Below are 27477 nucleotides of genomic sequence, written 5' to 3' on the forward strand. Positions count from 1 at the left end.
TACGCTAACGTTAGGTCTGCTTCGACAAGGTATGCTAACGCTAGGTCTGCTACGGCAAGGTACGCTAACGCTAGGTCTGCTACGACAAGGTACGCTAACGCTAGGTCTGCTTCGACAAGGAACGCTAATGCTAGGTCTGCTTCGACAAGGTACGCTAACGCTAGGTCTGCTACGACAAGGTACGCTAACGCTAGGTCTGCTACGACAAGGTATGCTTGCATAAGGCTGCCTCATAGATCCGGTATTCATTACTGTAAGTAGCACATGTCCTTTATTGCGCATCCCCTATTTAAAATAAATGGAAAATAACAAGTATGTCTGGTTTTCCCCCCCACAGACTGGAACACTCACGGAGGATGGGTTAGATCTGTGGGGCATCCGCCGGACGGAGAGTGGCAGGTGAGTGGGGTTATGGGGGGTCAGGGCGAGGGTAGGCAGCCCTTGTCCTGGAGAGCCACACAGTGTGCTGGCTGTCGTTGTTACTCAGCACTTAGTTGATTAATGAAAGCAGTAGATTACGGAGTTATCTCAGCTCACCTTGTTTCTTGGGTCTGAATCGGTGTCTTGATTTCAAGGTGGAAACCAAAGCCAGCACACTGTGCAGCTCTCCCGGACCAGGGTTGGGTTTAGGGTGGTTCAGTGGGGCTAGGGTTTGGACGGTTGAGTGTTGTTGCCATGGTGACAGTGCTTTCCTGGCGTTCCTGGCGTTCCCAGGTTCCACCCCTCGGAGGAGAGCACCTATAAGGAGTCTCTGGTGAAGTCCCAGTTCGTGGCCTGCATGGCCACCTGCCACTCCCTCACCAAGATCGAGGGCGTGCTCTCCGGAGACCCGCTCGACCTCAAGATGTTCGAGGCCACCGGCTGGGTGAGTCCTCAGCCCCACCCCCTTAGCGACTCTGTATCTGAGAGTGTTAGCGTTAGCGATAGCGTCTGTGTGCTAACTCAGACTCGGTGTGTTAGCGCCTTTGTGTTAGCCGCTCTGTGTTAGTGACTGTCTGTGTGCTCCCTGCAGACTGTTTGTTAGCGGCTCTGTGTTAGCGTTAGCGACTGTGTCTCTGCTTCCTGCAGACTGTATTAGCGGCTCTGTGTTAGCGTTAGTGATGGCATCTCTGCTCCCTGCAGACTCTGTGTTAGCGGCTCTGTGTTAGCGTTGTGCGTTAGCGTTAGTGATGGCGTCTCTGCTCCCTGCAGACTCTGTGTTAGCGGCTCTGTGTTAGCGTTGTGCGTTAGCGACGGTGTCTCTGCTCCCTGCAGACTCTGTGTTAGCGGCTCTGTGTTAGCGTTGTGCGTTAGCGACGGTGTCTCTGCACCCTGCAGACTCTGTGTTAGCGTTGTGCATTAGCGTTGGTGACGGTGTCTCTGCTCCCTGCAGACTCTGGAGGAGGCCACAGAGGAGGAGACGGCCTTGCATAACCGCATCATGCCCACCGTGGTGCGGCCCCCCAAACAGCTGCTGCCCCCCCCCGCCGCTGCTCCTGACGAGGACATGGTACTGCCCTACCTGCACACACCTGTTTAACACCTACACACACCTTTTCAACACCTACACCTGCGCACACCTGTTTAACACCTACACATACCCGTTTAACACTTACTCACACCGATTCATATCCACTCGCACCTGCTTATACCTGCTCATAGCTGTTCAGTACCTGCTTACACCTCGCTCAACACACCTGTATGGTGTTCCCGCTCCAGATAATGCTGCAGAATGTCTGTCCTTAGTCCCTGCTCCACACTGCCCTCTAGTGTCGAGCGGGTGCCACAACTGCTACTTCAAACCCTGGCTGCCCCCTCTCCCCCTGAAGTCATTTAACTGACGTCAACTGTTTGTCAAGTGACCTTCACATCTTGAGTTCCTGGTCTTTTTGCCCATATTGTGCAGTGGTTTGAAACCGTTCCTGTAGTTTATTTTTCCCTGGAGCGTGTGTGTGTATGCGTGTGTGTGTTTGTGTGTGTGTGTGTGTGTCTGTCTCATCCTCTCTCATTTGATAACACTGTACCAGTTGAAATATGATCTGTAATGCGCTTTGTGTGTGTGTTGTCTTGGCAGGAGCTGTACGAGCTGTCGGTGAGTATTCAGCGTTTCCTTTCGTTTTTCAGAGTCTCGTGAGCGCCCTGTATTTCCGGCGAGGTTAACCTCACCCCTCTCCCCCCCCCCCCCCGCCCCCGCAGGGCGCGTACGAGATCGGCATCGTGCGGCAGTTCCCCTTCTCCTCCGGGCTGCAGCGCATGTGCGTGGTGACGCGTCTGCTCGGCGAGAAACGCATGGACGCCTACCTCAAGGGGGCGCCAGAGGTGGTGGCCAGCCTCTGCAAGAAGGAGTCCGGTTAGTTTGTTTTGAAATGTCTCGCCTTCCTTCGGTTTTAATCTTGAACTTCAACCTCCTGGAATTTTGGGAGCCTTCTCCCAGGGATTACTGGTGGGCTCCTGCACCATTGGTGCCCACAATTGGTTGTTGATGTTGTGTTGTTGTTGTGTTTGTGAGCTGGTTGTTGATGTTGTGCTGTGTTTTTGAACTGGTTGTTCTGTTTATGAGCTGGTTGTTGATGTTGTGTTGTTTGTGAGCTGGTTGTTGTTGTCGTCTTGTGTTTGTGAGCTGGTTGTTGATGTTGTGCTGTGTTTTTGAACTGGTTGTTCTGTTTATGAGCTGGTTGTTGATGTCGTCTTGTGTTTGTGAGCTGGTTGTTGATGTTGTGCTGTGTTTTTGAACTGGTTGTTCTGTTTATGAGCTGGTTGTTGATGTCGTCTTGTGTTTGTGAGCTGGTTGTTGATGTTGTGCTGTGTTTTTGAACTGGGTGTCGTGTTTGATGGTGTTGTTGATGTTGTGCTCTCTCTCTCTCTCAGTGCCGGAGAGCTTTGCCGAGGTTCTGGAGGACTACACCAAGCAGGGCTTCCGGGTCATCGCCCTGGCCCACCGCCGGCTGGAGTCCAAACTCACCTGGCACAAAGTGCAGAACGTCAACAGGTACCGCCCTGGCCCCCCCAAGACCAAGACTCACTGTACAATATAATGAGAGAAGTGCTCTACACTGTGTCTCTGAGTCAGTGTGTGATAAGAGGATGTGCCTTTTTGGCAGAATGAATTTTCTGGCTCTATTGGTGTATTTTATCAGTCTTCTGACAATGATGGGCACTAAAATAAAAAAAAAAAGGATCTATTTTAGTATGTTTCTGCCCATCACTGTGAGAGGACAAAAATACAGCAATTCTGCCATGTTTCCTAAATAAATGTGTCTGCAACCTACAATCAAAATGATCATGTAGGCAGGCTGGTTTACCTATGGCCCTGAGCCAAGTAAGCAGTACAACAGATAAAATGCATTTAGATATATATTTGAAATAAGGTTTGAATGTTTTATTTGAAAGCCTAACATAACACAAAGCCTTTTATAACACGTGTATTTTAAGCTCTCCTGCACTCTGGTGGTGTAGCCAACTCAGTGTGTCTGTTCCGTGCCGTTCGGTGGATATTTCCCAGCATTCCCTGCTCTGTCTCCCGCAGGGACCACGTGGAGGTGAACATGGAGTTCCTGGGGCTGATCATCATGCAGAACAAGCTGAAGGTGGAGACCCCTGGTGTCCTGGAGGACCTGCGTCGGGCCAACATCCGTACCGTCATGGTTACCGGTGAGAGGGACGCATTTTTACGCCAGACCCGGGTCTGACTTAATTATTTTGGATTCAAATACTTTGCTGTGCTCCATTGATCGTGCCTGGTGTAATGGAGCCAACCCAGAGAATCAGGAGGCGGGTTTTTCACTTTTCAAAATATTATTTTATAGGTTTCAATCCACCAGACAAGCTCACTAAGGTGTAAAAATCCAACTGTTTATGTTTTAATATTCATGTTTTTTTTAATAGACAGTGAACTAAGCTGAGCTACGTTCCTAACCGCAGGGTGAACAAAAGCTGGTTTTATTCAAAGTTCTGCTCCCGACTCCAGGACCGTACGGAATGCCGGAATGCTAAAATGTTCTTTTGTGGGATTAATCCTGCCGCTCAATTTTGGATTTAATAGCCCTCCCCCCCTCCTCCGAAACCCAAACTAATAAACGCTTTCTCTGCTCGCAGCTTATTAAAAACCTCCCATGGTGCACGGCTAATTTAGATTCTGGGAAAGCGGTCACGTTAGTGTGAAAAAACGTTTTGGAGTTGTGCACGTATGGCACGGAATGCCACCTTGAATTTCATTTAGAGTTTCCTGAGTGATACATTTGTTATGTTCCACACGCAGAGATGCAACTTGTCGTGATTTTTTTCAGTCTCTAAATGCATCTCGGGCCACTAGTGCCTCACTAGTGAACATCCTCTCCCACTGTCAGCTGTCAGAGAGCGCAGGAGCTTGTGTGAGTGTGTGAGTGTGTGAGTGTGTGAGTGTGTGAGTGTGTGTGAGTGTGTGTGAGTGTGTGTGAGTGTGTGTGAGAGTGTGTGAGAGTGTGTGAGAGTGTGTGAGAGTGTGTGAGAGTGTGAGAGTGTGTGAGAGTGTGTGAGAGTGTGTGAGAGTGTGTGAGAGTGTGTGTGAGAGTGTGTGAGAGTGTGTGAGAGTGTGTGAGAGTGTGTGTGAGAGTGTGTGTGAGAGTGTGTGTGAGAGTGTGTGAGAGAGTGTGTGAGAGAGTGTGTGAGAGTGTGTGAGAGTGTGAGTGTGAGAGTGTGTGTGAGAGTGAGTGTGAGTGTGAGTGTGAGTGTGAGTGTGAGTGTGAGTGTGAGTGTGAGTGTGAGTGTGAGTGTGAGTGTGAGTGTGTGAAAGTGTGTGAGAGTGTGTGAGAGTGTGTGAGAGTGAGTGTGAGAGTGAGTGTGAGTGTGAGTGTGAGTGTGAGTGTGAGTGTGAGTGTGAGTGTGTGAGTGTGTGAGTGTGAGTGTGAGTGTGAGTGTGAGTGTGAGTGTGAGTGTGAGTGTGAGTGTGAGTGTGAGTGAGTCTATGACATATCCGAGTCCTCAGGGATCAGCCTGGAGGAAGCCGTCAGTAAGCATCCTGTCATCCTGCGCTCCCCTGATGATGTCACTTCCTGTCTCCCCCCCCCCCCCCCGCAGGGGACAACATGCTGACGGCCATTTCGGTGGCGCGGGACTGCGGGATGGTGCCCCCCCAGGACCGGGTCATCATCGCCGACGCCCTGCCCCCCAAAGACGGCCAGTCCGCCAGGATCAACTGGCGCTACGCCGACAACCCCGTCAATCAGGACAAGGGCGCCGCCCTGCAGGTCAGAGCGCAGTACTGCTGACCCACACATGCAGGAACAAGAAGGAATGTGATCATAGGCAATTTCAGTCTTTCCAGATTTGACATAGGTCTGCACTATATATCGAATCATGTTTCCTAAACGTGTAATATGCTTTTTTTAATATGCCCTATTTTAAAAGAAAGACAATGGGCCATATCCATGTGGGACAAAGAAAGATTTTTAGAAGAATGGTGCTTCTTTTTGCCAAATTGTTCTTCTGTTCCTCTCATGCCCTCTCACCCCTGACCCCTGACCCCTGAATGACCCCTGACCTGTACAGGAAATCTCGGTCAGCATTGACAAGCCCTTGCAGCAGCAGCAGTACCACTTCGCCATGAACGGGAAGTCCTTCGCCGTCATCATGGAGCACTTCCAGGACCTGGCCCAGAAGGTCTGGAGCTATACCTGTAAAAACCACTGTGGAAAAGTCCCTTTGCCTTGTGGGGAAAGTCCCTTTGCCTTGTGGGGAAAGTCCCTTTGCCTTGTGGGAAATGTTGTTCTCTCTGGTAAAGAAGAGATACTGACAGAATAATGTTGTTCTCTCTGGTGAAGCAGAGATACTGACAGAATAATGTTGTTCTCTCTGGTGAAGCAGAGATACTGACAGAATAATGTTGTTCTCTCTGGTGAAGCAGAGACACTGACAGAATAATGTTGTTCTCTCTGGTGAAGCAGAGATACTGACAGAATGTTGTTCTCTCTGGTGAAGCAGAGATACTGACAGAATAATGTTGTTCTCTCTGGTGAAGCAGAGATACTGACAGAATAATGTTGTTCTCTCTGGTGAAGCAGAGATACTGACAGAATAATGTTGTTCTCTCTGGTGAAGCAGAGATACTGACAGAATAATGTTGTTCTCTCTGGTGAAGCTGGTTCTTCATGGCACCGTGTTCGCCAGGATGGCTCCAGATCAGAAGACTCAGCTGGTTGAGGCACTGCAGAGTGTAGAGTGAGTATCACTCAGACTCGGGTGCACACACAGACACACACACACACACACCACAGACACGCACGCACGCACGCACACACACACAGACACAGACACGCACGCACGCACACACACACACACACACACACACACACACCACAGACACGCACACACACACACAGACACACAGACACGCACGCACACACACACACACACACACACACACACACACACACGCGCACACACACACAGACAAAGACACACACACACACACACACACACACACAGACACAGACACGCACACACACACACACACACAGACACAGACACAGACAGACAGACACGCACACACACGCACGCACAGACACACACACCTGCACACACGCACGCACACGCACGCACGCACACACACAGCTGGTCACTCATTGGTGAAAACACGCTGACTTCCCTCTCCTTCTTGTTTCAGCTACTTTGTGGGAATGTGTGGTGATGGAGCCAACGACTGTGGCGTAAGCATATTCATAAAACTTTTAAAAATCCGCAGTTGCGCAACCTCTTGGTTACTGACGTCCGTGGCCGGTCTCGCAGACGTCAGGGAGAACGACAGAGCTGATCTCTGCTGTAACTAAACCGTAGATGATATATTGACAGGGATGCACATCGTATCGATGCTCTTGTTGATGAGTGTTTGCTGACAGGAGGTGTTTCCCATGATGCCGAGCGCAGGGTAACTCCTCTTCCCCCCCCCCCCCCCCCCTCCAGGCGCTGAAGCGGGCTCACAGCGGGATCTCCCTCTCCGAGCTCGAGGCGTCGGTCGCCTCTCCCTTCACCTCCCGCACCCCCAACATCTCCTGTGTGCCCAACCTCATCAGGTACCCCGTCTCCCGGCAACCGTCGGCCACACGTCCTCGGCCGTCTCCCGGCAACTGTCGGCCACACGTCCTCGGCCGTCTCCCGGCAACCGTCGGCCACACGTCCTCGGCCGTCTCCCGGCAACCGTCGGCCACACGTCCTCAGCCGTCTCCCGGCAACCGTCAGCCACACGTCCTCAGCTGTCACTCAGCTGTAGAGAGCTCTCTGCTCGTGCCGATAGCGCACACATTCCCCTCTGGACTCTGTACCTACAACACGCACAGCTTACTGACGGGTCTCATTTCTCCCTCTCTGCGTTTAAGGACTCAGACTGAAGAGTTGGGAGTTTACTGAGCGCCAATTTGATCGTTGTTTCAGAGACATATCAGAAATGTGTATGCGTTTCCTTTATGACATAGATTGTTTTCACATATGACTTGTACTTGCGCGCCTCCATAATTTTTATTTCAGTTGATAGGAACATTTATTCTGAAGGTAGTTCTAACAGGAAACATTTTTTATGTATTTTGCTGGCTGCATGTGGTTTGTGTATGCTGTGGTCAGTACATGCTGTGGTCAGTACATGTTGGCGCATGCTCTGTTTTGTCAGTAGTGTTGGTGGATAAGTTTTATTAATTTAATTAATTAATTAATTAATTTTTTCTCTCCTTCTCACAGGGAGGGTCGGGCGGCTCTCGTGACCTCCTTCTGTGTGTTCAAGTTCATGGCTCTGTACAGCATCATCCAGTACATCAGCGTGACTCTACTGTACTCGGTGAGTACCATAGATACGTCAGCGTCACTCTACTGTACTCGGTGAGTACCATAGATACATCAGCGTGACTCTACTGTACTCGGTGAGTACCATAGATACATCAGCGTGACTCTACTGTACTCGGTGAGTACCATAGATACATCAGCGTGACTCTACTGTACTCGGTGAGTACCATAGATACATCAGCGTGACTCTACTGTACTCGGTGAGTACCATAGATACATCAGCGTGACTCTACTGTACTCGGTGAGTACCATAGATACATCAGCGTGACTCTACTGTACTCGGTGAGTACCATAGATACATCAGCGTGACTCTACTGTACTCGGTGAGTACCATAGATACATCAGCGTGACTCTACTGTACTCAGTGAGTACCATAGATACATTAGTCAGAGACTGCATCTCACCTGCTCTGATTCTAACATGCACTGGTTCTCACCTGTGCCTGAATTTCAGGTGCTCAGCAACCTCGGTGACTTCCAGTTCCTCTTCATCGATATCGTCATCATCCTCGTCATCGTGTTCACCAGTGAGTATGGAGTCTGAGGTGGCCTGAGTTCCCACAATGCACCTGGTGTTGATGACGGTGTGTCTGTGTTCGTGGGTGGCGTTGATGATGGTGTTGATGATGGTGTGTCTGTGTTCGTGCGTGGCGTTGATGATGGTGTTGATGACGGTGTGTCTCTGCGCAGTGAGTCTGAACCCGGCCTGGCAGGAGCTGGTCTCGCGCCGCCCCCCCTCAGGACTCATCTCCGGGCCGCTGCTCTTCTCCGTGCTCTCCCAGATCCTCATCTGCCTGGGCGTCCAGACCCTGGCCTTCCTCTGGGTCCGGCAGCAGAGCTGGTACGAGGTGTGGACCCCCGCGTCCGAGTGAGTACTGCCGCCGGCTAGCGTCCGCCGCGCGTGTGGCTAACCGCTTTGGGCTAGCGTCCGCCGCGCGTGTGGCTAACCGCTTTGGGCTAGCGTCCGCCGCGCGTGTGGCTAACCGCTTTGGGCTAGCGTCCGCCGCGCGTGTGGCTAACCGCTTTGGGCTAGCGTCCGCCGCGCGTGTAGCTAACTGCTAGCTGTGGACTCGTGCATTACATTACATTATTGGCATTTGGCAGACGCTCTTATCCAGAGCGACGTACAACAAAGTGCATACCCATAACCAGGACTAAGTGCGCTGAAAGACCCTAGAGGGAAGTACAATTTCAATTGCTCGTAACTCTTGCTTTGGGTGAGCATATGCTGCACGTGTAGCTAGCTGCTAGCTGTGGACTCCTGATTGTCAATGATTCTGCTCCTGGCTAGCGAATGCTGCTAGATGCTAGCCAGCAAGCAAAACACATTTAGCTAACAGCAGTTGCTCAGAATTGTGGGATTATTTGCCGGTGAATTCCGGTGAGGTTGAATAATCTGCTGTCATTGTTCATTTAGCTGTTTCTAGTGTAAAGGCAGTTTAGGGTGAGAGAGGCTTTGAGATTAGTCTGACTGGTTGTGTTCTGGGACAAAATCTCTTCTGACCTTTTTTTTTTTTTTTTTTTTTTTTTCTCTCCTCTGTGCCTCAGTGCCTGTAACCGCCACCTGAACGGCTCGGCCCCTCTCCACAACGAGACCGAGCTGGACGAGCACAACATCAAAAACTACGAGAACACCACCCTGTTCTACGTCTCGTCCTTCCAGTACCTCGTCGTCGCCATCGTCTTCTCCAAGGGAAAGCCCTTCCGCCAGCCCAGCTACAAGAACTGTGAGAGGCCCTCTGCGGACCGTTAGCACGTTAGCGCTGAGCGTTAGTACATTAGCGCTGAGCGTTAGCACTGACCATTAGCACGTTAGTGCTGTCCGTTAGCGCTGACCATTTGCATGTTAGTGCTGTTCGTTATCGCTGACCGTTAGCACGTTAGCGCTGACATTACCGCTTACCGTTGGCACTGACCGTTAGCATGTGGTAACGGGCAACTTGGCTATCTGCATAGAATGCTTTTAGGACGTGGGTGAGACTAGGTCTTTGGGAACATAATCTAGCTGAATGCTACTCAAATCCAGATCTGCAGGGCCGCAGTGTTTGCAGGGATTTTCTTCAACCGTGCACTACGTCACCAGATTTCACCAATTATTTTACCTCCTTGGTTCATGAAATAAACAAATTAGTAACATCATGTGAGCTAGTGCGGTGGGTAGCACTGCCGCCTCACAGCAAGGAGGTCCTGGGTTTGAATCCCCGTCGGCCGGGGCCTCTCTGTGTGGAGTTTGCATGTTCTCCCCGTGTCTGCGTGGGCTTCCTTCCGGGTACTCCGGTTTCCTCCCACAGTCCAAAGACATGCAGGTTAGGCCGATTGGAGAGTCTAAATTGCCCGTAGGCATGAGTGTGTGAGTGAATGGTGTGTGTGCCCTGCGATGGACTGGCGACCTGTCCAGGGTGTATTCCTGCCTTTCGCCCAATGTAGGCTGGGATAGGCTCCAGCCCCCCTGCGACCCTGATCGGGATAAGCGGGTTCAGATAATGGATGGATGGATGGATGGATGGATGGATGTGAGCTAGTGCTTTGGTTGAAGTGAATACCTGCAGACACTGGCGCTGATCTAGCTGGTGGTCTATTGCACGGGAGTTTACATCGGAGTGTGTGTGTTTGTTTGTGTCTGAGTTTGTGTGCCTTCCTCTCTCTGCAGGGCCGTTCGTTGTGTGTACCCTCTTTCTCTACGTCTTCCTCCTCGTCATCCTGTTCTACCCAGTCTCCGCCATCGATGACTTCCTAGAGGTGAGTCTTCGGCTCATACAGGGAGTCTGATCGGAGGGGCGTGAAGCCACTGGTTTCCTGCCTATTTATCAAACGTGCAGGAGAAATGGGTGAAAGTCACATATCCATATCCAGCTGCTTCTCTTTACCGCTCTGTAACACCGTGTTGGAGCTTAGCCACGTGCTATTTCAAATTTAATTACTGTGAAGAATTGTTAAGACACAGTGCCTAAGTACTGGATAAGGACTTCCAATATTTGTTTAAATGCCCAAAAAATGGGAATGGGAGCACCTTGATAGAAATAGAGGTGTATTGCTTCCATTAATATTTAATAACCCCCCCCCCCCATTGCGATGGTTTCTCCCCCCAGATCGCGTGCGTTCCTATGGAATGGCGTGTCATAATGCTGCTGATCATCGTAGGGAACTCTGTGATTTCGGTCTTCGTGGAGGTAAGCCATTCACACAGAGTCCTTCCTCAGGGAACTACATTACCCATAATCCATCTGCCCCCCCAGGTCAAAAGACTGTAGCTCAGCGTGCTCTCTGTGTGCGAGTGTGTTGAAGTTTGAGGGTGGTCTCGGATGGTGGAGGCAGGCGCACGCTGTGGTACATGTCTGTGTTGCCATAGTGACGGCAGTTTGTGTTTTTGTTTTGGTCATGTGATTGTGGTCGTTAGCGACGCGGTTGTTGGAGAACGCTGACGCTGAACGCGGGTAAGCAGATGCCCAGCAGATGGGGCTTTTAGAAGCCTGGAGGTGCACACCTGTGGTAGGGGGGGCATTCCGTCCAGCTGGCTCTCCAACCCCGGTCCCTGGTCCCGGAGGCCTGAAACCATAGACGTCTGCAGGCACTGTGGCCCTCCAGAACCCAAGGCGGAGACCAGCTTTTCTGCTTGTCTGCTCTGAGACACTCGGCCTTCTGATGAGCCGTCCTGCTCATTCAGCCGTAAATCCCAGGAATTAAACGCTTCTTTCGGTGGGCAAAATGTTTTGGTTTTTTAAATTCATACATGCCAAGTGATTATTAAATGACACCGTGCTTTTGGTGGTTTGTCAATCATGCAAATAAAATGTTGCTTTTCTCTTAATCTCACCGGTTAATTGGCGCCGGTGAGCTTTGGAACGCAGAAATTTCACCGAGCTGCCTCCGCTGTTCCCTGTAATTGGCTCTGTTTTCACGCTCAAGTCTCTGCAGCGTAGCAATGAGGTTTAGGTTCCCGCTGAATTCTGTGCGTGCCTTCGCTAGATAACGATGTGACAGAATCAGCGGTGTGAGGCACGTCGTGGGGGATTATCAAGAGCGGTTCCCCGAAACCTTGTGCCTGGGGCCTTCCTCGATGGGCTGGTTTGTGTTCCAGCCGGTCTTAATTTTAAAAAACGCACACTGAAATTATTCCTCAAGCTATTTGACAGGTGTCGATCGGGTGTTGACAAGTAGCTATGCTCCCCTCCCCCCCCCGTGCTTGTAGTGTGGATCCGCTGAGAGAGCACAGCCAAAGACCCGAGTGTGTGCTTTGAGCTCTTCCCTCCTCTGTAGCGCGCACTAGTGGTGTCTGGAGTAGTGTGCGCTGATTGTGACTCCGCTCACGAATCTGCAACCAAGGGGGGCTAACCGAACGCTGTCCTGAATGAGCCAATAACCAATGATCATCTTTTTGTTTGTTCCCTGTAACCCCACCCATACCCCCCCCGAGTACTCTTGTTCTTCACTAACCCTCACCAAAAAACACAATTGATTCGTTCACTTTTTGGTTTGAAGAAGTGTTGAACCTAAGAGGCAGAAAAAAAGAGAAAAACATTTAATCGAAGCGTAGTCATCACTCTTAACCCTTTCCTGCCCGCTGCGATGTTCCGTAGACCTTCGTCCTTGACGTCGTCTTATGGAGGCTTGTCTTCAGCCGAGACAAGCAGGGTGCAATCGGGGTTTCCTCTGCTGACCAGATGCCTCAGGTTGGGAATCTGACAAAACGCCCGCTTCTCCCCGCTTTCCACCCCCCTGTGCCTCCTCTCTCTCCTCCCTCTTCCTCTTCCTCACCACCCGCTGACCTCTAACCTTGCATGCACGATAGTGATTGGCTGTGATCTCCTGTCAGCCCCTCCCCCCCCCCCCCCTCGCTCCTCTGCGCTCCTTAGGCTCCGCCCATTTACCTGCGCAGGTACGTGGGGGAGTGGCCTGGCTCGGGTATGTATGCTTCGCCTTGTTAAGCCCTGGGGAATATTTTACTTCCAGGGCAAAGGTAAAATTTAGCTGCGCCATCTGCCAGAAGGGCGGTCGGTCCTGCCGGGATATAGAAGATTTTTTAATTTTATTTATTAACCCATTTTGAAGGTTATTGTTGCCAGAAATGGTTCACTAACTGCATGCTTTATTCATTTTTTTTTTTGCGTGTGTGTTTTTATTTTATATGTATATAAATGTTCAGCAGGCCAGATTATATTAATGGTTAGATTGTGGTGAATAGCATTATGCTGCATGGCATGAGACACACTTCACATTTCCTGACTGTAGTCACACAAGTCATTGTTAAGTTGAATCCTTAAAGCATTAATTGCGGCTTGGCAACTACATTGTATAGCAGTGCAGCAAATCCCTGAAAATAAGATTTTTTTTGTTTTTTTTTGTTAACACCTTACTTGTACCCGTTGCCGTAAGACTGACATAACACTGTCCTACACATTACATAACAAATTGTCATACCTTTATCCTCGTAACCGATGTTCGAGGCATAACATTTACCGATTAAAAGTATGACAGTTTTATGTCATTTGACTTAACCTGACATCAGCGGTTATGTCATGTGTATGACAGTGTTATGTCAGCCTTATGGCAAGGGGTTCGAGTGAAGTGTTACAGATATATTTATATTCATGTCATGCATGTCTCTGTGAAGAGCTGTGTGTGATATTTGTAGCCTCCATGAAATAAAATGTAAAGTGTAATATGTGTTGGGTAATGTGTGGGTGGGAATTAGCCCTTTCAGTCTCAAGCCCCATATGAACCGTCTCCACTGTGGCTTTGGTTGAGAGTTGAGAACATTTGGCCGGGTTGGAATGCGGGCTGATGACGCTGGTGTTGCAGTCACGTTGGTTGAAAATGAGCGAGTTTGAGTCTGGGACTGAATGGGTTAAGTGGCGGGCCGGGGGAACGTGGGATAAGCAGATGATAAACTGAGGTTTGGGTTGTGTGTGTGTTGCCTCTGTGTGTGCGTGTGTGTGTGTTGTGGTTGTGCGTGTGTGTGTGTTGTGGTTGTGCGTGTGTGTGTGTGTGTTGCGGTTGTGTGTGTGTGTGTGTTTTGCGGCGCAGGAGGGCACAGATCGCTGGTTCCCGGCGGTTCTGTCTCGGCTGTGTTGTCGACGGTCTCGGGTCCCGAAAGCTCGCTACATGCACCTGGCCCAGGAGCTGCGGGTCGACCCGGACTGGCCCCCCAAGCCCCGGACCACCACCGAGGCCAAGGCCCCGCCCGCGGCCCAGAACGGGTCCTACCAAATCCTGCCCACCTCCTAGCACCCCGCCGTTTCTTGGCATTGGGACCGAACTGACCAGGACAAGGAAATAATGAAATGACTGTTGAACTGAAAGATTACATGACTGTCAACAAACAAACAAACGAAAAGAAGAAAACGGAGGTTGTATTGTAGGCCGCGAGAGAGGACTGGGAATGCTTTAGAACGGAAAACCGGAAAGGGAAGTTGAACCGCACGGAGCACCGCACAAACAACCTCACAGCGCCATGGCAACCGCAGTGCTCCCACAGCAACCGCTGTGCTCCCACGGCAACCGCTGTGTTACCAAGGCATTGCGGGAATGTTGTGAGAACTTTGCTTTTCTTCCTAAACTGGGCAGCGTATCCCCATGGTGTATCACCTGGGCTTCAGAATTGCCAGTAGCCATCTTTGTTCTGAACCATCGTACATGATGTCACACAGCCCCATTGGTCTTTTTTTTTTTTGTTGTTTTAAAAAATATATATATAAATATAAAATCTTTCTTTTCCTTTTCTTCCTGTGGAAGAACAATTGAGTTGTAAGAACCATACAAGAGGCCCCGGTGTGACAGAGCTTCCAGGCAGGGGGTCAGAGTTCAAACCTGCTGGGGGCGGGGCCTGGCAGAGTTGCCGTGGAAACTTACTGGGACACGGGAGAGTGGGACCGTGGGGCAGTGAAGGGCTTTTCCTCCGCAGTCTAAGGGCTAAACCCGCCGTGGATCCGTCTCGCGGGCTTCACACACAGGGCTGTATCCGTTTCCGTGCTACATACTGAAACTGCGTTGGCCACTCAACGTGGATTTCCCTTCTGTGACATCAGCACTGTAAGCCACGCCCCCCCCCCCCCCCCCCAATCTAGACTGACATCAGCACTGTAAGCCACGCCCCCCCCTCCTCATCTAGGCTGTGACATCAGTCCATTTCTGCATAGCATGCGACACTGATTTGCGTTGATCAAAAACTAGTCATATTGTGCTCAGATATATTCATCATTGTATGTTTAATAGATTCAAATTGAGAATAATGAGTTGTGTATGTATGTATACATGCATAGATTGCATGCAGTAGAACCTCCGAGACATTGTCCTCAGTAACAATCGGATGAAAAGTGTGAGCATTCAACAGAACATTTAAAAATGAGACAAAGCAGCCATCTAAACGCTGTTGCTAATGTACTGTGTGGGCGGCCTGTAGCCTCGTGGTTAAGGTGGCTATCATGACTGGGACCAGCGAGGTTGGTGCAGCCACAATAAGCCCAGTGCAGCCACAATAAGATCCTCACACTCTTGCCCTTGAGCAAGGCCCTTAACCCTGCATTGCTCCAGGGGGGACTAATCAACTGTAAGTCACTGTGGATAAAAGTGTCAGCTAAATAACATATAATGTAATGTAATGATGTGGGATGGGAAAAGGGTTTGATTTTAAAAGCACCTTTGGTTGTTCCCATGAGATCCTAACTTCCACAGGTATTGTCACTGACTTCTGTGAAATTGATCAATTTAACAAAGGATTATAGCTACAGATACTTTAGAGGAGCCTATTCTTAAATACATAAATATGGCTTCATATTTATGATTTCAGTACACCGTTTCAAACGATAGATTCAAATGATTTAAGTTGTAGTTGATTGGCAACTGATAAAAAGTTCTTAACGGCCTTTTGTAGTATATTTGTGTCTCCGAGGTTCTGTTGTGCGTGTGGCTGTGCATGCGTGTGTGTCCGTGTGCGTGGTACCACCAGAACTCTGACTGACTCGAAACTGACTTTTTTTTTAGGCACTGTTAAACAAGGTGTCTGTTTTCCCCAAACTACTGTATGAGTAACTGAACAACCTCAATTGCTTTCTTCACCTCTCGGCGTGTAGTTCCGTAGAAGTTCTCCGTGTGCACAGAGCGGAAATCTAATGTTAAAACTTGAATTCAGTGCAATCGGCATCAACATCCTGACCGTGGAACTCACGCTTACGAACGGGCTGAAACGGAACCGGCAGATCAGTTCAGTTCTGAAGATCAGTTCAGCTCCGTTTCCCTACAGAAATCATAGCAAAGCCATGGACAAGAAAGTGAATTGAAAATAATGTTAATAAAATTATCCTCCGATACTGAGAATTACTGAAACTGTAGATGATATTATTTGAGCGTATTGTACTCGTCTGTCGATTTCTGAACGCTGGTCTGACCCAAACCCGAATACGCTTGGTCTAACCTCATGTTTTGCGTTTGGACAGTCTGCAGTCGATCTGTTATCAAAGTCCAGCAGTGCCTTGTTGACCCGTTTGAAATGGCCGGCACTGTTGAAAGCATTTTCAGATGGCTAAGGACACACTGGTGTTCAATGTGTGTTAACTCTGAAAGAAATGAACTGTGATGAGTCACGTCTGTAAGTAGGACGGCACAGTGGCCCATTTTGTTAAATTAGATTGTCAAAAGAAAATGTACGGTAATTATCTTAAGATGCAAGTGCTTTAATCTTTTTGATTTTTGATCCCCTGGTCTATACATCATCGCTTGGGGGAGAGAAGGACAATTGGGACTGATTTTAAAAAAATGGCCCCTAATACAGTTATTACCCATCAGCCCCGTGTCTTTTAATGAACCATGTAGTTCCACATCACGACGGAATACTTTGGTATTATAATGTCAGTTGTATTTGAATTTGGGTTTTCGTCTAAAATGTTTGAGACGTGTGTTCTAACCATGTGTTACAGTTGGCTCTAAAATATGAATATTGCATTTTGAAATAGATGTGCAAATAATTGCCATTATTTTACTTTTTTTTTTTTTTTTTAGGGCAGTAGTTTTTTTTTGTTTTGTTTTTTTGGTACTCTTTATTTGTGGGATTTCATCATGATCAAACATTGTTCATGTTTGTCATTTATAGTTTGAATCAGTGTGTTATTTCAAGGTAGGGGAATATGAGTATGTGTCTGTCTTCTGATTTATTCAAAAAGGTGTGTTGCGTTTGGGATCACCTTTATGCAGAAAGTAGCTAGGGGTGGAACCATCTCTGAAAATCCTCCAATAAGGTAGTGCTCATTCGTAAATCCTTATTGGTGTGTGAGCAATGCATCGCAGCACAGTACTGTGTCCAGTGGGAAATCAACTCTGATGGTGTACTTTTAACTCTCGTAGAGTGCACTGGGTCCTTACTGGATACGTTGCTGTTATCAGTTTGTCGATGAGTGTAGCACTGCCCCATCGTGTTTCCCAGCTAATAACGTCTTGACTGAATACATTAATGGCTATAGTATGTTAACAATCCTGGGAATGCTGTTTCTCTTCGGTCTAGGAATGTTGGTAGATGCAGCTTCTCTTCCTGGTCTGGGAATGTAGTCTCTACTTTTCCTGGGAATCTTAATTTTCCCTGTGTGACCAATAAGCCAAGACTGGATTTTCCCTCTCATTCATGGCCTGTGAATGGTCCATTTTATTTTCAGCAGTTTATTTTCTGCGTCACGCCATCGAGGGGGTTCTGAGGAGGATTGGAAAGGGATACTGTTCAGCACAGCATATGCTTGAAATATTCCCAAATATAAACGCGAATATTAAATTGTATGCTCTTCTGCATCAGCTTTTGCACAGCTGCGAATGAGGAAAAGATGCTTGTGGGTGTGATGGGAATAATTTGTGTAAGCGGTTTGTGTTTGTGTGTTTGTTCATTTTAATCATTGAATCGTTTGGTGGTTCGACACTGGGGCTGACTGCACGTGGGTGGCGTAACGCTAGGCGGGATGACATCAGCAAACCGTTCATGGATCGTTTCACTGAGAGAGGACGACTGGGCAGGTGCCACACCTTCCTTTGTCTTTAACTGACAGGAATGATCAGAAGTCAGACGGGTGACATGAGTAGCTAACGCTAAGGCAATGCTAATACTTATATTCCCTCTACGGTGTGTGTTTTTGACGTAGGTGACTACACCCCTTCAGATATTAACCCAATGTTTACTGAAAGGTACAGGACATTAAAGTGTTTTATATCCCTGGAGATGTCTCTGTCTGACTGCAGTATGTGGAGTAGGAAAACTGAGGGATAGAGACTGCTGTTATATGGTTCACTTGTTTATTTCCTCAGGGAAATGTTTGTATTGTTAATAAAATGAAATAAAAACAAGGATCATTTCTTTTGGTAAACATGTTTTCTGTAAGTGGGTTATTGTAAAGTTTGTTGAGCTAAAATGATGAATTTACCCCCCTTTTCTCTTTCGCCCAAGCTTTTGGAACATGATCAGTTTTGCAGAAGAATGTATATAACTTTGCAGATTTTTCTACGTGTAATTTATTTTTTATTTATTTTTATTTGTGTTTCTTTTCTGAGACCTGTGCTCGATTCCTCCTTTCCTTTTGAATAAATGTTATTTAAGAAAAAAAAAAAATGTTGTTGGATTTATTTAAAATTATTTCATGGATTAAAAATGGGTATGAATTGACTTCCTTTTGCCATCTCTGGCCTTGTGGCCAATCATACCAGTCATATACTGACAAAATCACACCAGTCATACAGACACATTTATTCCCTCATTATCAGCACAACGTAGAGTGAAGGATTTTCCTCGTACTGGAACTAACTCAAATCCCCATCGCCCATTCTCAGCTGTATGTGGGCCAATAGAGAAATAAATCCTCAATCCTACAGTCACCCTCGCCATGTATTGCTTCCTTCCCATGACATTGTTTTTGTGCTTTTGCTTTTCATCTGATTTTCACAGATTCACAGATTCCAAATTGTTGCCCCCATAAGGAGATTTTGTGAATCGCAACCTATGCCAAGTAAATGTATTTCTCGATTCAGTATCACTTTGGCCTACAAATATAATGAACATTCCAAACAATTTTAAAAATTAATTTCCACCATGCATTTGCTTTTGACACTTTTCATGTACAACATAATGAACATATTTCTCATGCAGTTTCATTAACCCCAACTTGCCAAATATGCCAGAATTCCACCACACCTGGCCCACTACTGCTTGCTTATTGGTAGGGCCACACATTCTGTGCCAGAGATGACCCATGTGGGAAAGTTCACCTTTCTTACTGTGGATAAGCACATGTGGCAAAGCTAAATACCAACAGCTGTGCCCGCACTCAACCAAGCGTGCTGCAGTTGGCCATATCTGGCCCTCAAGTGCTTGCTGTCTGGGTAGTATGGGTTAGGGTAGTCTCCGTATGTCGAATATATGGTCTTAAAACACAGGGGCAGCCTGTAGCCTAGTGGCTAAGGTGCTCGACAGGGACCCGGAAGGTTGGTGCTTCAAGCCCCGGTGTAGACACGATAAGATCTGTGCAGCTGTTGGGCCCTTGAGCAAGGCCCTTAACCCTACATTGCTCCAGGGGGGATTGTCGCCTGCTTTATAAAACCAACTGTAAGCGCCTTTGGATAGCTAAATAACAAAGTATTATTATTATTGTAAATTAATCAGTGAGATCCTCTGTAACTACATTTCAGACTGAATTACAGATTTATGATGCAGGACAATCTACAGTCAATATAAATTATAAAGTCAATGTAAATAGAAATATTAGCTGAAAAAAATGCAACAAGTAGTAACCAAAACTACTCATGTAAATTTGCCATAATTATCCTCCAATTATGTTGGGGCTGCGCAATACTAACAGCTTAATTTTAAGTTAAACTATAAAATTATATGTTGCGATTTAGAAAGTAAACAAAAAAAAAAAAAAAAAATTCTATTGATATTTTCTCTGTAAATTGAGTTGCTGAATGCGGAACGGAAACCACGACTACTGTTTCAGGTCCGTTCTTATTGTTGGACGGACTGGCTTCCAGGAAGTACTGCTGTCATTCGGTTATTTGCTGTGTCCTTGTTAGCCAGCTAGATAGCTAGCAGGCTAATGTGTTCTAAATGTAATAATGCACTGAATCAGAAAAGTGAAGTATAATAATACCTGATATTTATCCTCACTTGTTCGTAACATTATGTTACGAGCCGGAACAGCAGTTGCCTGGTAAGTGAATTCTATAGCTGAATATTGCCAGCTCGTGAGGAAGCTGGCTAGTGATTTTGGCTTGGCTGAAATGAGACATGAGGACAGTTGGCTAGCTAGTTAGGCTAACTATAGCGAGCAACATTCACTCGAGCTTGTTGAGAAATATAAACTTCCAATAACTGACAACTGGCGCAAACGGTAACCCTCTAACTAAACGTACGGTGATAGCGAGCAGGGGTACGTGTAGATCCTACGACTGACATAGGAAGCTGTTTCGCTTGTTACATAGGAAGGTGTTTACTAGCACAGTTACAATTCTTAACGTTACTAGCGAAATATTGAGGACAGTGCGGCACACTGCAAAAGGCAGTTGCTGCTATCATTTACTTGCTAGCTACTTGGCTTATATGATTAACATTTGTCACGCAGGCTGTATGCTTGGGTTTTCCATGACGGGGAGTAACGTTATAGCTGCAGTACCTTAGCACAGGTGTATTGATAAATTGTAACTGTTTGATTTGATGTTGAATCTGAAGTAGACCGTGTCCACCCCGATATAATTAGCAGTATTCAATGAGCGGCCTAAAACTATTTGGTTTAATCAATTGCTTACTAATTTATACTCGTAAGTTATACCATTCCGAAATGATCGTTTATTATTGATTTCAAACGAATACATTTAAGTGACAGAACACACACCCTCCGTGTGTCCACCACCAATAATTTAGCCAGCTTCTATGAAAGAAATTGAAGGTGACACTCACATCTCCTTGTTAAAATACATGTTAATGAGATGTAACCAGCTAGTTACAAACGTTTCAATTCATGAAAGTTTTCCTGACCGCTGTCATTTTATTTCGGGGCTTTTTTCATTTGGCTATGCGTTCTTATCAACTGTACATCTGGTTAAATGCTATGTTATTTACATAATATTGCTAGCTAGCTAAGTCAAGATAAGCAAATATGACCGCAGTAGTTTAGTGTGGTTCTGGCGCCTACATTTTAACATGGTTTTGGCTGTCCCAAAGAGATGCCTTAACCCTGTCCGGTCCAGTTAATCCAGCAATGGCTGATGCGTTTTGGGATTTGTGCCAACTTCTGCTCTTTATCATGTAATTAGCTCAATCATTTATCTCACATTTATATCAGCACCAGCCAGACTTCAAGTGTATCTTAAAGATTTTACTGTGCTCTAGTATCTTAAAAAAAAAAAAATTCTACAGTTCATAGTTTATAGTTTTTTTTATAGTAGTTTATACAGCTCTCAGTAAACTAAAATCACGGTCACTGGTTGAACAAAAAACAGCACACAGACCTGCCTTCCAGGACCAGAATACACAGATATGCTTATGGTACTTAATCTATCAGAATATCACAATTAACACATTACATCCGTAGCTTTCCTGAAGACTTGGCTAGAAGGATGTAGCATGTAAGATACTCAGTGCACATACAATCAACACATATTCAACAGCTTACACATTATAAAAACAGACTTAACACTTACATTTATATATGTTGTAATAGATTTCTTAAGTCATTCATCTGCCATTACACCTTGCCTGCACCTTGCCCTCTATAGCCGGTTTCCTTTTGAGATTTCTTCCTTTCAAGGAGTTTTTTGAGCTCATATGCTTGCTCTTTGGGGGTTCCTGTCTGCCATTTGCTCTTCTGTAACTCTGTAAAGTGTCTGTGTGACAGTCTGCTGTAAAAAGCCCTATACAAATAGAACTTGAAATTGAAATTGAAATTGAATTGAATTGCATTGCGTTGCGTTGCATTGCAGTGAATTGAATTGAATTGAATTGAATTGAATTGAATGGAATGGAATGGAATGGAATGGTGATTGTTGCCGTCCCTCAGTGTGTCCTGCAGGAGCCTGGTCTCCCCCAGGATGGGGGTGCGGTTTCGGCTGCCGCTGCAGAAGCTCCACCCCCTGTCCCGGGCGCTGCACCACTGCTCCTCCGCCCCCCCGTGTCCCGCTCACCGCACGGGCGCGCGCAGCTACACCTCCCTGTCCCGGCACGCCCCCCGGCCCTGCAGGGTGCCCCCCCCGGGCCGCCGGTTCCAGCAGCAGCGCTCCTTCTGGGTGGCCCGTCTCGCCGCCCGCCTCCTCAAGCTCCGCTACATCGTCCTGGGCTCCGCCGTGGGAGGGGGCTACACCGCCAAAAAGGTACCTCCGCCCTCCCTTTACCTGGGAGTCAGGTGTGTTCACCCTCCCTTTACCTGGGAGTCAGGTGTGACCACCCTCCCTTTACCTGGGAGTCAGGTGTGACCACCCTCCCTTTACCTGGGAGTCAGGTGTCACCACCCTCCCTTTACCTGGGAGTCAGGTGTGTTCACCCTCCCTTTACCTGGGAGTCAGGTGTGTCCACCCTCCCTTTACCTGGGAGTCAGGTGTGACCACCCTCCCTTTACCTGGGAGTCAGGTGTGAAGATAGTCTAACCAATCAGTAGTACTTATCAGTAGCACCAATTACCTGGGAGAAAAGAAAACCAGGGCTGGATTTGGACTTAAGGCCCAGATTTGAGGATCCCTGCCGTAGGTTGTTAGTAGAGGTAAGTTTGTATTTTTCTGCTGTTTAAACTTCTTTAAACTTGCTTTTCTTGAAGCGGATTTCTGACAACGTTGGGTTTTGACTGGAAATACAGTTTAGAATTTCACCTGACTGAAGTGCACAATGAATGTGGGATTTTGCCGTGACCTTTGCCGTTGCATAACAGACCCGGCCGTTTATTTGATGTTTATTTGATAAAGTCACCAGCTGCATGCTGGGCATGTCCTTGGGTGGAAACGCTCTGCTGTTGCCCTGAAGTGACTGAAGTGGTGTTTGTGAATGCAGTGGTTTAGAGAAACAGGGCAGAATAACTGACCATCGGTCAGCACAAGACCTGGGTAAACAGCACCTACTCTCCAGGAGTAGACTGGGGCTCCCCTGGGCCTGACTCTGGGGACCCTCTTTAAGCTGCTGAAACACCCCACAGTCTGGTCTAAACCAGGGCCACGGAGGGCCGTGTGTATGCGGGTTTTTACTCCAGCCTCAGATCTTGATTCACTTATTTGCTGAATTCGGGCTGTTGGTTTGCACATATCTAATGTATCTGAGGTGAAATGTGTTGTTTGTCTTGTCTAAATAACAACCGTTTTTTAATATTCTTTGCCTTAATGCAGTTAAATGCATGTGGCTGAATGAGTAATTAGAGGTAATTAAGAAGGCATTAATTGGCTGGATGAAAACCTGCACGAACAGGGCCCTCTCTGGCTACAAGTTTGAGACTGCTGCTCTTGGCTTGGCTGGCTCTTTGTCCCCAAAAAGCATTGATGTCAGCTTCAGGCGGTCTCCTGCTTAAATGCGGACCTTCAGAGTTTCCAGGGCAGAATAAAACAGGGCGGAGCTAAGCTCCGGTTGTGAGTGGCAGGAGGAAGTCCCCGCCCCTCTGTGAGCTGAGATAAGAAACGGCAACAGAGCGCGCTCAGTGTGAGTCACCTGACTCGCATTCCTCTCCACCCCTGCTGAATAAACACCATTTATGGTGGCGTTGACCGGCTGGATTTGTTAAAAAGGTCTGATTATCCACATGTGCTGGGCTCTGGAGCTATACAAACTGACCTGTGCTACAGGGTTATGGATGTGCAGTGGAGTCATTCTAAACGCTTTAGAAATGGCCGCCAAACTGGGTTCTGCCAGGAAGGGACTTCTGATAGAGTTCAGATATGTGAGATAAGGGACCGTTGATTTGAATGAGGAGGGGCCAATCCTCCCCTGGAGCAATGTGGGGTTCTTGCTCAAGGGCACAACAGCTGCACTGATCTTATTGTTGAACCACCGACCTTCCAGGTCCCAGGCAAGCCCCTTAGCCACTAGGCTATAAGCTGCCCCCCTGTCAACACCTTATCCACTGGGCTGCCCCAGTTACGCACATTCATATCAGAGCACTGGTCTGTGGGGATCGGTGGCAGACTGGTGGTTTGTCCAGGGGAACCTGCATGTTCACTGACTTCTTCACACTGAACCCTGTAAAGTGATCCTTTCAGCCATCCGGGGCGGATGTGTCCGTGTATGTCACAAAACATTTAATGTCAATGCTGGATTTTTGCAACAGCTTCCTCCCTGTACAGGAAGTGACCCCACAGTGTGCTGTCGGTCTACTTACTGACTGCCACAGCTGGTTGTGAAACTGAGCTGGCATCAGTTCTGTTGGTTGCTGAAGCCTTCATTTCAGTTGTTCTCCATAAAAGTCTGCTACATGGCTGCTGGTAAATGTCGCTGTAAAAGGTAGTTTTGTTTAGATTTTGTCACATTGGGTTTCCTGCAGTCTGCCCGCACCGCAGTGCCGATGAATCAAAATGGAGGGTCAGCAGGAACACCTGCGTGTTGCGTGTTGTCAGCAGAATTATAGTTGAGACCTGAGAATGTATTTTTACCTTTAGCAAATTGGATTTGCGTTTCCCCTGTCGTTTGAACCTTCAGTGGGGTCAGTTCACTGAGGATCGCAGTGGCTTGTGTCAGCCACACGGTGGTGCTGTTGCTCTTCTTGTGGTTTTGTTTGGAGACATGGACTCAAAACCGCATAGAAATTTTATATGAGTTGTTTTTCAGCAGAATCAACACCCGCCTCCAGTCACCCCTCAGACCCTTTCAGTGGAAACATAATTCACAACTTCAGTGGTGCTTAGCACAGTTAATTTCTAATTAATCTTAGTTGATTAAAACAGCAGATTTACAGAGCCCTGTATGTGTGTGTATAAAGCAGCGGATTTAAAGCGCCCTGTATGTGTGTGTGTTTAAAGCGCCCTGTGTGTGTGTGTGTGTGTGTGTGTGTATAAAGCATCAGATTTAAAGCGCCCTGTACGTGTGTTTATCTTGCAGACGTACGAGGAGTGGAAGGACATGTTGCCTGATCTCAGCGAGTACACCTGGGTAATACCTGACTTCGTCTGGGAGCTCAACGAGCATCTGGACCTGGGTATGAGACGGTTGCCTCGTTTACCTGTTGCGTGCGTCGGCATGGCGATCGGCCCTTGGCCGACCCCCATGTCACCTGACCTCCGCTCTGGAGCGAGGCGGTGCACTGACGCGCCTCTCCTGTTCCTCTCTCCTGAAGAGAAGATCGCCAACGCCCTGCCGGACCTGGAGGAGCTGGCCAAGCTGGTGCCTGACCTGGAGAAGGTGGCGGAGAACCTCAGCTTCCTGAAGACCCTGCTCTCCAACGGTGGGTCCTGCTGGGGCCCTCCAAGGGGGCGGAGTTTATGTAGATTTGCTGCAAGGGGGCGGGGTTTAGCCAGATTTACTCCAAGGGGTGGGGTTTAGCCAGATTTATTCCAAGGAGGCGGGGTTTATGTAGATTTGCTGTAAGGGGGTGGAGTTTAGCCAGATTTACTCCAAGGGGGTGGAGTTTAGCCAGATTTACTGGGGTTTATGTAGATTTGCTGTAAGGGGGTGGGATTTATAACAGGGTGGGGATTATGTAAATTAGCTACATGTGGGGTTTAGGTTAATTTGCTATAAGTGGGTGGGGTTTAGGTAAATGTACTATAAGGGGGTGGGGCTTGCGCACATTTGCTCTAGGGGGGTGTGGAGTTTAGGCAAAACTGCTCTGCTCTCCTATCACTGTTACCAAATTGTCATCAGGTTACTAACCAAGCTTCTAGCCAATCAGAGCCCATCGCTGGGTGAATGTCCATTGCTGGGTAAACTGAAGACAGAGCTATCGCCACAAGTTCCCAGAATGCATTTTCCGCTTTAAGGTTATGATGAGAAGCTTGCTGTTACTGCTCACCTTTCGCTTTTGTGACTGCATGATCATAATAATCTCAGATTATATTCTCCGATCATAATCTTAAAGCACAAGCACATAATCTTTTCACACTTGCAGTGCACATGTAGTCGTATAGGTCATTCCTGAAAGTTACGATTCAGAGTAGTTGTTCACCTGCACAATGTCCCTGTTTACCGAACAGGACACCTCTCGTTGCTATGGTGACACTGAACCCATGGTACAGAACACTGAACACGTGCACACTCCATCTTACATAAAGTAGAGTTTCTCCTTCAAGCGTTAATGGACAACTCCTTAAAGGATTACAATTGGGGACAAGAAATATTGTTTATTGAAAGAACCATATTTTTATTTTTAAATCACCAAATTGTCTGGGCTGAAAAGTAATGCGTCATAGAACCAAAACCAAAATATTATCAAAGAGCCAAAACTTCTGACGTAGGGTGAACTGAACATTAGTTTGTTAGGGCAGTGCTGGAAGGATACTGTGTGCTAAAAGACTGAATGTAGCATTGTCTGTCTGAGGTTTCCTGTCAGCCTACGAGTCCCATTGGGAAAGGCATTCGCTCAGTCCGCTTTTGTCCGATGCAGAGTCTGTGTGTGTGTGTGAGTCTGCTCCAGAGGAGAGACGTTAGGCTCGTTGATGCTCTGCCAGGCTCCGTGTTTGTGTCTGATGAGCTCGCTCTGCGGGAGGCAGTGCCTCCTGTGTGACCGTGTGTCTCCATTGCGATTCCTCCCTTTGTTACGTCCTTATGATTTTTGTTCTCCCCTGCCCCCGCCCCCACCCCCCTCCCCTCCCCCCCCCCCTCCCTCCTCCCACCGACTCTTCGCAGGTTTTGGTGTGCTTAGTGAAGTCACAGAAGCTTCTGGTCTGCGTCTGTTGTTAGGTGTGTAAACCCCACGACCAAAACCTCTCTCCCTGAGGTCAAAGGTCAAGTCACGACTCACCCTCCCCCCCCCCACCGGTGCCCCACATGGAGGCAGAGGACGCCTTGTTATGGGCTGGACTCATTTGGCGTTTTGGCAAAATTGTTTGGTTAACCGTAGTGTCAGTTTCTACAGTGCAGCAGATCTCCTTCTAGTTGTCAACACCAGGTCTACTGTAGAGTACAGGAATACGGTTCAAAATAAGATTCAGTATGTGTATGCCACGCAATATGAACATATGTATAATGTAGTGTGCAAATCAATAGCTCTTTTTGGCTGTAGAAATAGTTGAATCATTTCAAATCACTTTGGTCTAATTGACCAAATTATCATAAGGTTGTAAGTTTTTACTGGAATTGGAAAGTGCAATGAAAGGACAGTAATTTAGGGTAATATGATAATTCTCATGAATCATTGATATGAGTCATATTGTCCTCCTGCTCTCTAACAAACAATTTTATCCTGATCCCTTCCATGAACACTGCCTCTCCTCTGATTTCTGATCTCCATTTTCTCTGGCCCACTGGCGTTTGGCTCTTCTGAATTTCTCCCTCTTTCTCTCTCATCTTTCTCTTTTTCTCTCCCTCCTCTTTTTCTTCAAATTCTACCTCTTCTGTGGGGTCTCTCTCCTGCACAGATTCAGTCCTGTTGGGATTCCAGGACACCATTTTATTTAGTAATTTGTATTTCTTTGCCACATTATTGCTCAAAAGCTTGGAAGATGAATAACTGTTTTTTTTCTCTGGCTGTCATGAAAAGCATCTTAATACTCTACCTTATTGTAAAACAAGGTAGGGAGATTTGCAGTTTGACAGAGTCTGACTGTAATT

General features: G+C 47.5%; 2 protein-coding genes across 6 annotated transcripts in view; both read left to right on the forward strand.

Moving 5' to 3' along the window:
- The window catches only part of atp13a3 (ATPase 13A3), a 48082-nt gene extending 29719 nt beyond the window's left edge, over window positions 1-18363 (forward strand). For 3 of the 5 annotated variants that reach the window (XM_061239251.1, XM_061239252.1, XM_061239253.1), the window contains exons 15-34: window positions 338-399; window positions 715-865; window positions 1373-1489; window positions 2054-2071; window positions 2176-2329; window positions 2848-2968; window positions 3506-3630; window positions 5035-5204; window positions 5506-5616; window positions 6095-6174; window positions 6620-6662; window positions 6916-7025; window positions 7684-7780; window positions 8239-8311; window positions 8475-8652; window positions 9333-9511; window positions 10435-10523; window positions 10874-10954; window positions 12362-12454; window positions 13809-18363. In XM_061239251.1, the coding sequence (XP_061095235.1) occupies window positions 338-399; window positions 715-865; window positions 1373-1489; window positions 2054-2071; window positions 2176-2329; window positions 2848-2968; window positions 3506-3630; window positions 5035-5204; window positions 5506-5616; window positions 6095-6174; window positions 6620-6662; window positions 6916-7025; window positions 7684-7780; window positions 8239-8311; window positions 8475-8652; window positions 9333-9511; window positions 10435-10523; window positions 10874-10954; window positions 12362-12454; window positions 13809-14009 (2253 nt within the window). In that variant the 3' untranslated portion in view covers window positions 14010-18363. Of the gene's footprint in view, window positions 1-337; window positions 400-714; window positions 866-1372; window positions 1490-2053; window positions 2072-2175; window positions 2330-2847; window positions 2969-3505; window positions 3631-5034; window positions 5205-5505; window positions 5617-6094; window positions 6175-6619; window positions 6663-6915; window positions 7026-7683; window positions 7781-8238; window positions 8312-8474; window positions 8653-9332; window positions 9512-10434; window positions 10524-10873; window positions 10955-11181; window positions 12504-13808 lie in introns of those variants that run through there. The other 2 variants (XM_061239254.1, XM_061239256.1) reach the window with 2 other exon arrangements.
- A 1410-nt stretch (window positions 18364-19773) lies between these two features.
- LOC133126882 (dynamin-like 120 kDa protein, mitochondrial) overlaps window positions 19774-27477 on the forward strand; it is a 45536-nt gene continuing 37832 nt past the window's right edge. Inside the window, exons 1-5 of the mRNA XM_061239346.1 lie at window positions 19774-19957; window positions 21803-22112; window positions 24811-24907; window positions 25046-25153; window positions 26554-26607. Coding sequence (XP_061095330.1) covers window positions 19929-19957; window positions 21803-22112; window positions 24811-24907; window positions 25046-25153; window positions 26554-26607 — 598 coding nt within the window. The 5' untranslated portion in view covers window positions 19774-19928. The remainder of the gene's footprint in view (window positions 19958-21802; window positions 22113-24810; window positions 24908-25045; window positions 25154-26553; window positions 26608-27477) is intronic.

The sequence above is a fragment of the Conger conger genome, chromosome 4 (assembly GCF_963514075.1).
Source record: "Conger conger chromosome 4, fConCon1.1, whole genome shotgun sequence".
In the NCBI taxonomy this organism is placed as follows: domain Eukaryota; kingdom Metazoa; phylum Chordata; class Actinopteri; order Anguilliformes; family Congridae; genus Conger; species Conger conger.